This window comes from Xenopus laevis, chromosome 3L (genome assembly GCF_017654675.1).
Source record: "Xenopus laevis strain J_2021 chromosome 3L, Xenopus_laevis_v10.1, whole genome shotgun sequence".
Classification (NCBI taxonomy): Eukaryota; Metazoa; Chordata; class Amphibia; order Anura; family Pipidae; genus Xenopus; species Xenopus laevis.
The window spans coordinates 155,307,743-155,320,238 of NC_054375.1; the positions used below are offsets into that span (position 1 = coordinate 155,307,743).

Consider the following 12,496-nt stretch of genomic DNA (forward strand, 5'->3'; position numbering starts at 1 on the left):
TGGCAGAGCAACATACTCCAGCTGATGAGGGCTGAAACACATGAGTCTATTTGTCATCTGAAATACCCTGCCATTTCCAAACAATGAAATTGCAACGGGTAAAATTGTGCAAAAAATGGTTGTCACTCTCTACAAAAAACCTGTGTGTCACTGCACTAGAGCAATAAAAACCCAAAGCAAGATGTGTCCATGCAAGAAGACACAACAGCTGGTTGCAAGAATTCTTAGGGAGTTTAAAGTATGCTGAGTAACGATTGCTCAATGTCCATGTAAATGCATTAGGGGATTTGTGCCCATAAACAACGGGTACCTTTACTGAAACATTTCTAATAAGCAAGGATTCTCATCATAAGAGGAGAATAATGAAGATTTAGGGAGGGGTAGCCTCCTCAAAAAGATCAATCATTATATTAGAATAAAACTTCTGTAACAGTTCTCCTTTGAAAACGCCTCTATTGGTAACTTCTCCAAACAAAAATGTCCCTCTCCCCTGATGCTGAGCTTTGTTTCAACCACCACTCTGAGCCTCCTCCCACTGTAAATTAAACTTCTTGAAAATATTACTTCTGTTGCATACAGACTGAAAATCATGACTGTTCTGCATAAAGAAGGACAGTTGGGAGAACTGTCCTTCTTTATGCAGAACAGTCACAATTTTCCGAGCACATCCCATGTTACCTGGTTCTTCTTCTGTACTTTTCGGCCAGCTCTATGCATCTCAAGTAAAAAAATCCAAAATGGCCATGGATTCCACTGTGGAACACATCTTGGATTTTTTTACAGGAGTTTAAGGCAATCAGAGAGTGAAAGAAAGAGCCTGGTGTCAGAGTCTGGTGTAATTCTTTCAAGCTATCCTTTTCTGCATTGATCTTACTGGCATGTCTGAAAGAGAGCTCATTGGCCATTATATCTACAGTGGTCTTACTGGCATGTCTGGGCTTAATATGCAGATAATCCATTTTCTGTAGTAATTATACTGGCATGTCTGGGGTTAATTTACTTGTTATTACTTGTAATTTACAATAATCACACTGGCGTATCTGGGGTATGTAAAATGGTGTGGTTTGTATGGTCAAAACATTTTTTACTGTTATGCCATTCTAACAAGGTGGGAGTCTGCGGCACTGTGAATGTTTTTAGGCTGGCCATTCAACCACAAAACAACAGGGGACAGTTTTAGATGCTCTGGTAACAAATATATGTTCTAATTAAAAATAAATCACTGAAAATGCCCAACTCCCTGTGGGGTACTGGGCCTTGCCATTGCAGTGACACACACACACACAAAACAAACGTCAAATGTTTTTTCCTGAAATGAGTACCTGTAAATCAGTAGGGCCACCCAGGCTCAATCTGATCTGACATTACATAACATATAGGCAGACTGGGCTTGTCTTTAGCCCCAGGAGGTATATTAGAATGTTCTTTGGTGCCAAACCCAATTTTTTTAGGTTGCTGCCATGATGCTCAGATTTGGATATCCGGCCACCCAACTCCATTTGCATGTACCCACAGGTACTCAACTCATCTCAAGAATGCAATGTTTAAGAATAAGGAGAGATACAGAAACAGATGGCCACGAGACCAAGTGAGAAATGACGCTGTATCAGGTCTACACTGTGTTCCGAGGGCAAAATCACAGCTATGGACAAATGATGCTGGACCAGGACCTTCTATTGTACATTAATAAATAACAATCTGCTGTGCATCCATATGTGTCCCTACTTACTGACTAGGGAGAGAAATAGTCACAGAGCAGACATTGGATTCTTCTGCTTTGTTTTGAACAGTGGGGGTCTTACCTATGCAGGTAAAATGTGAGGAGCCAACAATACAATATACATTATGATTATATATTTATCAATTTCAACAATGCAATTAGCACTAAGTGTTTACAACACCGTAATACATTTGCACAATATTTCTTCTGCTGACACTTTTCCACACTTTTACTCACTTGGAGTTTCAGATTGTAGAACAAGGTCTCCCTACAGGGATCCACATTTTCTGCAACAAAATATACATCTTATCTTTACTCCTTATTATAAAAACAGTAGCTTTAAGGTAATGGCCAATGGGGAGATTTGTCGCTCATGATAAATTTGTACCACCGGGGGCAACAAAACTCCTGAAGATGCTTCCCCACTGACAATATGGAAATGGCCTGTGGCAAAACCTAGGTGTTGAATTCTTAGGAGATTTGATGCCCGCAGTAGCGCAAATTTATCACTGGCGGCAAGTATCCCCATCGGCCATGGCGTTAATGATCAATGTAACCAGTCAGTTAGCAACCAGATCCCCATCTTGTGTCCAGACTACAACCCCCAGGCCGCTTTAATTATCATTTATACATTACGGCCAATGGTGCAAGGGAAGGTTCCCAGAATTATTTGAACTTACTGCTTGGAAAGAGTGAAGAGCAGCATCCAGGTAACTACCAATAAAGTTGGTGGAGGGGAAATTCTTACCCACATGCCCACCACACTGGAAACTGCACAGGCGACAAAACCATAAAACTCCTTAAAGTGATACTGACACTAAAAAATGAATTTTAGCATATGAATGTACATTAAATGTTACCTATAGGTCATGGTGATCATTTTTTGTTGAGAGGTTTGTTTTTGTAAAAAAATGACATTGGGGACCTTATTTATCAAAGTCCGAATTGTTCCAATTATTTTAATCTAAAAATCTTATCTCCTACAGGGACCTGGATTTTACTATTTTTATCTTTAAAAATAGCCCCTTTAGATGTTCTCCCTATAGATGTTCTCTGGTCCCTGTCTGTGTTTCAAATGAGGGGTGGGCGTGTCCTAACGGTCCCTACCAGAAGCACAGTAGGAGGAGGACAGCCAATCACAGCCCTGCAGTCACACAAGCCAAGACAGGTTTCAGTTCCCTATTAGGTCCTGCTAGCTGCTGATTGGTTCCTGACCTACAGTGCAGTGAGCTGAGTGCCACCTGCTCCTCTGCACAACCTGGGAATTCAGGGAGCGAGAAGTGGAAGAGATTATTAGGGTTTTTGCAGAAATATTCAATAAATCAGCCTGAAACACTATTTTTTCTAGCACAATTCTTCTATATCTAAATGGGTATAACGCACTGGTTAGGGACCTCTTCCATTGACTTATATACGGTAGGCCTGAGACGCCGGATTTCTGCATTTGGCCTTTTAGCAGCATCGGGCTTTCATAAATCCTGGGGGAAAAAATTATTCCTTTTTTATAGTCCAAAAATGTTTTTTATTTTTTTATTTTTAACATTCGGACTTTGATAAATACCCTCCTTTTATGTCTGTGCTGATTCCTGGAGTCAAAGCAGAGAAACTAACATCTAATCACTGCACAGAAAACAACAAGTTCCACTAGAGAAGAATTGTTCAAAGTGTGACCATATGAAACTGCCCCAATAATGAACAGAATGACTGTAAGCTAACAGAACTCTGTATTCTAGAACAGAACTCTGTATTCTAGAACAGAACTCTGTATTCTAGAACAGAACTCTGTATTCTAGAACAGATCTCTGTATTCTAGAACAGAACTCTGTATTCTAGAACAGAACTATATATTATAGAGCAGAACTCTAGAACAGAACTCTATAGTCTAAAACACAACTCTATATTCTATAACACAACTCTATATTCTATAACACAACTCTATATTCTATTACACAACTCTATATTCTATTACACAACTCTATATTCTATATCACAACTCTATATTCTAGAACACAACTCTATTCTAAAACACAACTCTATATTCAATATCACAACTCTATATTCTAGAACACAACTCTATATTCTAGAACACAACTCTATATTCTAGAACACAACTCTATATTCTAGAACACAACTCTATATTCTAGAACACAACTCTATATTCTAGAACACAACTCTATATTATATAACAACTCTATATTCTATAACAGAACTCTATATTCTATAACAGAACTCTATATTCTAGAACACAACTCTATATTCTAGAACACAATTCTATATTCTAGAACACAACTCTATATTCTAGAACACAACTCTATATTCTAGAACACAACTCTATATTCTAGAACACAACTCTATATTCTAGAACACAACTCTATATTCTAGAACAAAACTACAGAACATTACTCTATAAAGCTACAAGGACAGGAGCCGAGAGACCATCAATGAAAAAGTCCCTCGCACAGAGCCAAAGCCTAATTAGAGCTCATACAATTGGCGCCAAATCCCTCGCCGGCGTAACCCTGTTGAAAGGTGAAGGGACAGACCAGACCACTGAGAAAGGAAGGAGGGGGGGGTTGAAGTGGACACCAGGGGGCTGTCGTAATCTTGTCAGACAATAGGGGGACACCAGCCTCGAGTCCCCTTGCCCCCCCTCCCTATGCAGTGAGACAGTCCATCGGTTAATGCCAGTGAGTTAAAGGAGGGGGGCCTTGAAGCCGCCTGACATTTTTGATTCCCCTCGCTCCCCCCTAGTGTTTACCTGCGGCCGCTGGGACAGTCGGAGGTGGCGTGTAATCGGTTTCAACACTCCCCGGCTCCCTGGAGGCTGTTGGCGGGAAATAGAGGCTGGGGCTGCAATGGCGGCTCCGTGTCGCCTGCGCTTCGTCGCCTTCATCTCTTTCCTCCTCCTCCTCCTCGCCTTCATCTTCATCATCCTCCTCCTTCTCGCCGTCCCCTTCTTCGGACACTACCATTTCTTCTTCCTCGTCGTCCCTGAGAGGCGAGGACATGGGCTGCAGCAGCCTCTCCCTTCAGCCTGTTCCGAAACTCCGGCCGTGCCCAGGCTTTCCGATCCGGGGGCCCAAATGCTCTAAAAACCGGCAAATCTCCTCAGCCCCAAACCGAAAATATTCACAGGAAAATCAGGGATTCAAATTTTACCTCAAAAATCTTAAAAAAAATAGAAAAAATCACCTCAGGGAAAACATCAAAATAACTGAGGGTGGGGGAGGGAACAAAATGATTCTCATTTCTTTGTCCAAAATATCTTACTGGCAAATCCACCAAAATGTCCACTTACCCCCTTTAAAAAAAATATGAGGAAGATTCATAGAAATATAAAAAAATATATAAATAAGGGAGGGGTGAGAAAAAAAAATTGAAGGGGAATCTGAGAGAGATGGGGATTTATTTTTATTCAGATCAAATGGAAAAGTTGACAGGGAACCAAGATGGCCGCCCCTTCAATTATTATATGTAAAGTTTAAAAAAAAATAATAAAATGAGGCTGTGGGAGATATTTATAAACCTTCCTCATCCCTCCCCCACCTGAATCACACAGCAGCTACTCCCCCTTTTATTAAGAGCATTTCTATTATACACAGCAGCCTCTCTCTGGTGCAAGAGCTGCACAAAATGGCTGGGGGCAGCTGGCAAGTAGTCCTAAAAATATATATATTTTATGTGAGAGGGGACAGTATATGTGAAATATGCCTGTGCACAAAGAATGAGGTGGGTGTGGTTAGCTGAGTGTAAAGTTGGAGCCACTGCTCCGCAGATTTATTATGTATTCTGTTTTTTGTCCCCACATCTGAACATTTAAACAAAAGAAAAATATGCAAAGTGAAAGTGAATGCATTCTGTTTGCTTTCAGATCTTTTGAGGCACAAAGGATTGTTCTTTATAGTTAAGAGTTTGCCCTGGGCCCTCTGTATCTTCATGCCCCTTGGGGGAAATGTCTAATAGCTTAACAGTTTTTAGATTATTATGGTTTACATATCAGGTATGTCCAACCTGAGCTTGCTGACCATCAATGGCTGTCCAGGGCACACTGAAGACCCCATCAGATCAGTACCCAGTAGGGTTGCCACCTTCTCCAGAAAAAAATACCGGCCTTCCTATATATTTATCTTTTTTCCCTATTAATAACATTGGGATCAACCATTATTTTTACCGGGCAGATGGCAACCCTAGTATCCAGTCATATTGCCATGCTTGAAACCCACAAGCTGTATTGGTGGCCATACATGTTACAATAAGATCTTTCCCACTACATTTTCTCTACTGATGTTAAGAGCTGAATTGTCATATATGCAGGTAGAAACAATAGAATTCAACCTCTATCTGACGATTCAGTATTAATGTTTTCTGCCGATGTTCGGGCACCTTCAAAGTTGTCCAATAAAAATTATCCATCCTGTCTGATTGGCAAGACTGATATCCAAGGCTTTTGCCTCATCTTCCACCATACACGCACCAAAGATTTAGTTTTTTTCTCCATCAAATTTAGATTCTCAAGTGGGAGGACTTATTGGATAAGCTTACTGCAGGGGCCATGGCTGAGCAACAGGTTTTAGACTAGGGCCAAACAACTGCAGATGTTGGCCTGCATTTCTCCACTCCAATTCTGCTTTTGCCTGCCATGCACTTGGAAGCATTGTCTCCACTTGGGTACAAGCAGAGGCGGTGGATTTCGGAGCCAAAATGCAAAATGTTGCTCCAAAATCCACCCCTTCCTGCATAAAGAGATGGGGAGCAGCTGGGCATCAGATTCTCCACCTGTGGTGAACCCTTAGTGTCGGGCCCTAGCCTTATGGATTATTTGGACAAATTACAATTCCTCTACAAAAGAGATAAGGAGGCAAAATCCTAATTTGCATATTAACATCTGTGAAACACCAAGAAAAGGCATTATTACTTTCATTCATCCAGAGCAATAAGTACCTCAGCTTTTTTTTTTTTTTTTTTTGCAGGATTTGGGACCGTAGATCCAGTATATCCTTATGCCAAAGGTAACGACAACAAAAAATCCCTTCTGAGGGCGAGAGGCCTCATTAAACAGCTCATTAAGTCTATTTCTAGCATTGCTGGTGGCATGCAAGTTTTACATCACTTTGTATTCTTATAGGGATTGAGAGCTAAAGCAATAGGCTAGCAAATTGCTTTACACAGTAAAGCTAGTTATGCGCTTGGATGGCTTGTGGGGTTGTAAATGCGATGCTTTGGGAATTAAAGCCAGACGTTGGCAGTGTTGTGGGCCACAGCAGAATTTCTCGCAGCATACTATTGATCTTCCAACAGGAAAAGTGGCAGCTTGACTGTGCTGAAGATGGTCGGGAGAGATATCCTCCCCAGAGGGAGGAAAGAAACAGCTTGGTTATGAAAACGACAGTGGTTAGGAGTAGGACTACACTTGGCAGAGTTTCTGGAGATATTCCAAGATAGCCCTTAGCTAATATTCCTAGAGGAATAGCTGTTGCATTTGTACTTGCCAATAGTTTTAGCACCATATTTTAACATTTTTCACCAGCAGTGCTTAGTGCAGGGGAATACCTATGCTTATGGTACTTCTCTGCTATTAGCAGTTCCTGCTGAATTGAGCTTAGTATAGATACCTGGCTGGTATAATTTTATTTTATGATAACTTATGGGGTCATTGCATCTGAACTGTGCTTAGTACAAGGGAATACCCATGCTGGCATAGTTTTATCCTCTGTACAGACTATGAACATACCTGGGGGGCTGTTCCTGCTGAACTATGCTTATCACAGTGGAATTCATATCCTGGCATACAGTTATGGTTATCTTTGTACACAGACTCGGCACTTAAGGTTTATTCCAGCAGAATTGTGCATGCCCATATTAGGCAATAAGAACACCCAGGGAGCCTTTCATGATATCCAGAGTGCCCTTCGGTCTGGTCATGCCCCACCGAGTTCTGTCACAAAGCTCTTGAGAACCAGCCATACCCCTTTTATAGCTTTTAAATAACAGGATCCCTATGGGAAGTGATATTCGGATCTTGTAGTAAGCCTGTAGTGAGACAATGGCTGCACTGCAAAATAAAAAAACAAAGGTGTATTGCCCATTAAGAATCAAACATACATATAAATGGACCTCCCCCATGGGTGAATGATATATTGCTGAAAAGTAAAATAAAAAAGACATGCTATTTTTTTCCCCCTAAGACCTGCTTAGCAATAACCGAGATTTTTTATTTCTGGGTCGGAGAGCAGAATCTAGTCAAAATTCATATTTCAAAGGGAACATTTATTTGTCTCCGATCACATCTATGGCTTTAAAAGATCAGCATGAAACTAGAGACAAAACCAATAAATCTTGGTTTGACATTAATATGTATATATTCTGATGTTTTTTTCTACTGCAGTTCAGAAAACAAAAGATCTGGAAAAAACATGACGACTGGTCCCTCCCTCCCTCTTCCATTTTTTTTCTAAAGACTAAAAGAAGAAAGAAAATAAATATATATTTCTTGTGCTAAGTGAAGGGAGGGGGCTGTGATAATCTGCAGTCATGCACAGTCTGACATCAGCCTTACATTAAGATTTAGTTTTTCGTGCAATGCTTCTGTCTGGAGATGGAAAAAAAAAATAACAATATAAGATGTACATTTGGGAAGCAACCTTTGTATTTACCTGATTGCTGCCTATTTGGTCAGTAAATGAGTAGTAAAAATGTACTTTCAATCTAGATATATTTGTAGACTATTTCACCTTATTCCTATTTAAATCTATTTAATGAAATGCATTTTGATGTCTCAAAAGGCCTAGATAGATAGATAGATAGATAGATAGATAGATACAAATAGCAAAGAAACCGCACTCCAGGTCTTTTAAGGTGAAAAAATCAAATCATATTTATTTCGACGTTTCAGCTCCTAACGCAAGCCGTCCTCAGGAAGTGATAACAACACACATATTTAAACCATAAGATGGCGCCAAAATCAAATCATGACATCATCATCAGGAAGTTCATCCGTCATTCAGAGAGCCACGGGAAACCATTAAGGTTGCGCGACGGATGAACTTACACCAATGGCATGAGACGCATGGGGAAACATGACGTGACGATGAGATCAGTGCAGGCTTGTTGCGGGTAGGCGCTGACATATTGAAGCGGAATGAGATAGGGTTACTCCGGCACAGAACGTAGGTACGTGTTCCACACATAAGGTGATACATTACAAAGATGCATTTGATGAGGTCCAGAGGGGTAAGGAGCTATGTTTATGCGAAACGCGATATGTAATGTTTTTATGTACACGCAGTCACAAAGATGATATTTATGACACAGAGGCACGTATGATATACCTTCTTTAGACACTTCCCATATTTGGATGTATATTATATAACCTGCACCCAGGCGTTTGACATATTTTTGGAGTGCTCCAGGTGGATAGTGTTGTGTTATATATATATATATATATATATATATATATATATAGAGATGCAGATGTTCCGCACACCATAAGTGGCAAAAAACCTGGGTGCTAATCCAAAAGATAAATGGATACAGGTGCAGGGTGGGACAGCACTCCAAGGATTTGAAGACAAGGATATAATGTCAAGAAAGTGAGCAGGTTTATTCAATCCTGATTGAATAAACCTGCTCACTTTCTTGACATTATATCCTTGTCTTCAAATCCTTGGAGTGCTGTCCCACCCTGCACCTGTATATGTATATATATATATATATATATATATACAGTCATGAAAAAGTTTGGGAACCCCTCTTAATTCTTTGGAGTTTTGTTTATAATTGGCTGAAAGCAACTTCCTTTTAATATATAACATGCCTTATGGAAACTAGTATTTCAGCAGTGACATGAAGTTTATTGGATTAACAGAAAATATGCATCATAACAAAATTAGACATCAGTACTTAGTTGAGCCTCCTTTTGCAAATGTAACAGCCTCTATATGCCTTCTACATCCTTTGATAAGTGTCTGGATGGTGGTACTTTTGACCATTCATCCATACAAAGTCTCTTAAGTTCAGTTAAATTTGATGGCTGCTGGGCATGGACAGTCTGCTTCAAATCATCCCATAGATTTTCGATGATATTCAAGTCAGGGGACTGTGACGCCCATTCCAGAATATTGTACTTCTCCCTCTGCGTAAATGCCTTTGTAGATTTCCAAGTGTGTTTAGGGTCATTGTCTTGTTACCCCTGCGTAACTTCAACTTTGTAACTGATGCTTGAACATTATCCTGAAGAATTTGTATATATTGGGTTGAATTCAAGGGCATCAGTCCCTAAACTAGCCACACAGCCCCACAGCATGATGGGAGTTCCACCAAATTTGACAGTAGGTAGCAGGTGTTTTTCTTGGAATGTGGTGTTCTTCTCCCGCCATGCAAAGCGATTTTTGTTATGACCAAATAAATAAATTGATGTCTCATCAGTCCAAAGTAATTTGTTCCAAAATGACTGTGGCTTGTCGAAATGAGCTTTTGCATACAACAAGCGAGTGTGTTTGTGGCGGGAGTGCAGAAAGGGCTTCTCATCCCCCTGCCATACAGATGTTCTTTGTGCAAATTGCGCTGAATTGTAGAACGATGTACAGATACACCATCTGCAGCAAGATGTTCTTGCAGGTCTTTGGAGGTGATCTTTGGGTTGTCTGTAACCATTCTCACACTCTTGTGCATATGCCGCTCCTGTATTTTTCTTGGCCTGCCAGACCTGGGTTTAAAGGACCAGTAACATCAAAAATTTTCACAATAAATTTCGTTCGAGTAGAACGAAAAAAAAACACCAACACAAATTAAAATTTAAAATAGCAAAGCCTTTATTAAGAAATAACTTACAGAAACTCCACTTCCTGAAACGGTGAAAGGGCGACCATCCTGTTGTGAGATTGGGAGGAATGCAGGGGCAGGTTTGACACTGATAGATATGTTATTGGGGAAAATATTGGGGCAAATATGTCTTTTGGGGAAATGCTTTGGCCAGATGCGTCAATAGGAAAAATATTGGTGGACAGATGTGTCATTGGGCTAAATAAGTGGTGCAGATATGTCATTAGGGAAAATACTGGGGGACAGATGTACATTGGGAAAATACCGGTAGACATATGTCATTGGGTGCAGATTTGTCATTGTGGGAAATTACGGGGGACAGATGAGACACGGGAAAATACATGGGACAGATAAAACATTGAAGTATTGGTTAAGCGCAGATGTGACATTAAGGGGATTCTGGTGGCAGATATGGCATTGAGGGGAATGTTGGAGGCAGATTTGTCAAAGTAGGCATAATTTATTTGGTGGGTTTTAATATTGGGGCAATTGTTGGTGCAGTAATAACATTGAGGCACAGCTAGGGTTAATATGCTAATTAGCCATCTTTTGCAGTAAATGTGTACTGTCAGATCTTTTGTTTAATATTCTGATTATCCATTTAATACTGCCATGACTGAATAAAGTTTTTTTATTTTTGCCGTGCTAAGCATGCCAGGGGTTTGGAGGCCCACTAGTTGACTCTTTGCCCAGGGCCCACCAGGCTCCAGGTCTGGAGTAGGTGGTGCATGAAAGCAGAAAAGTAGGGTGGCCCCCTGGGACAATTCAGCGATGTCTCTGCCAATACCTCTCTCCCTGAACCACTTCTGCTGCCAGTCTTGCTCAGTCCAAATCTGCTATATATATAGTAACTGTGTCTCTAACAGTATCACTATTAATACCGGAGCTCCACAAGGGTGTGTTCTTAGCCCCCTGCTGTACTCTCTCTACACCCACGACTGCGTGGCCACACATCACTCAAACACTACTGTGAAGTTTGCTGACGACACGGTAGTGTTGGGCTTCATCAACAATGAGGTGGCCTACATGAAAGAAGTGGATAAAACAGCCTCCAGCTGAAAGTTAGCAAGACCAAGGAGCTGGTGGTGGACTTTAGTAGGAGACAGCAGCGGAACTACAAACCCCTTAACATCAATGGGACCCTAGTGGAGAGAGTGAGCAGTTTTAAATACCTCGGAGTCCATATCTCTGAGAACCTGACATGGTCTAAACATATCCAAGTTCAAACTAGAAGGGCAAAGCAGCGTTTGTACCATTTCCGACAGTTGAGAAAGTTTGGGGTCTCTTCGAAGATCCTAAAGACTTTCTACTTCGGTATTGTAGTGTCCTAACACAGAACATTACATCCTGGTTTGGAAACAGCTGTGTCCAGGACCACAAAGCCCTTCAGAGAGTTATACGTGCAGCAGAACGCTACTACAGGTCAGCTCTTCCATTCATATTGAACATTTGCACCAAGAGATGCAGGATTTTCAGGGGCTAATCACATCCCAGTAATGGACTGTTTAACCTTCTTAAATCAGGGAAAAGGTTTTGCAGTATCCTGGCCAGAACTGAGAGACTTAAAAGGAGTTTCTATCCTCAGGCCATTAGACTGCTAAACCAGGACATGCCACCTTACCCAGAATTTTATATTATTATATATTGTTATCCCTTCCCCCTTCTTCTTTTTCTCACTTGCACCTATTTGACCTATGTGACACTCTACATCACTACAATACAGTATTGCACTGCTGTTTTTTGTATATTTGTATACGTTTTATACAATCTTCACTCACTGTCACTATGTAAATAATTTGTTTCATGTCACCTTACCCATATCTCCTACCCCCTCTCTCTTTTTTCACTTGCACCTACTTGATCTATGTGACACATTACATCACCACAATACAGTAGTATCCAATTCACATACAGTATATTGCACTATAATACTGTGTACTGTTACTGCACCATTTT

At 40.6% G+C, this 12,496-nt stretch overlaps 1 protein-coding gene across 4 annotated transcripts in view; it reads right to left on the minus strand.

The window, feature by feature from the left end:
• chd3.L (chromodomain helicase DNA binding protein 3 L homeolog) overlaps positions 1 to 5,031 on the minus strand; it is a 57,267-nt gene extending 52,236 nt beyond the window's left edge. For 2 of the 4 annotated variants that reach the window (XM_018253802.2, XM_018253801.2), the window contains exon 1: positions 4,479 to 5,026. In XM_018253802.2, the coding sequence (XP_018109291.1) occupies positions 4,479 to 4,728 (250 nt within the window). In that variant the 5' untranslated portion in view covers positions 4,729 to 5,026. Of the gene's footprint in view, positions 1 to 4,478 lie in introns of all 4 variants that reach the window. The other 2 variants (XM_018253804.2, XM_018253803.2) reach the window with 2 other exon arrangements.
• Between the last annotated feature and the right edge of the window lie 7,465 nt (positions 5,032 to 12,496).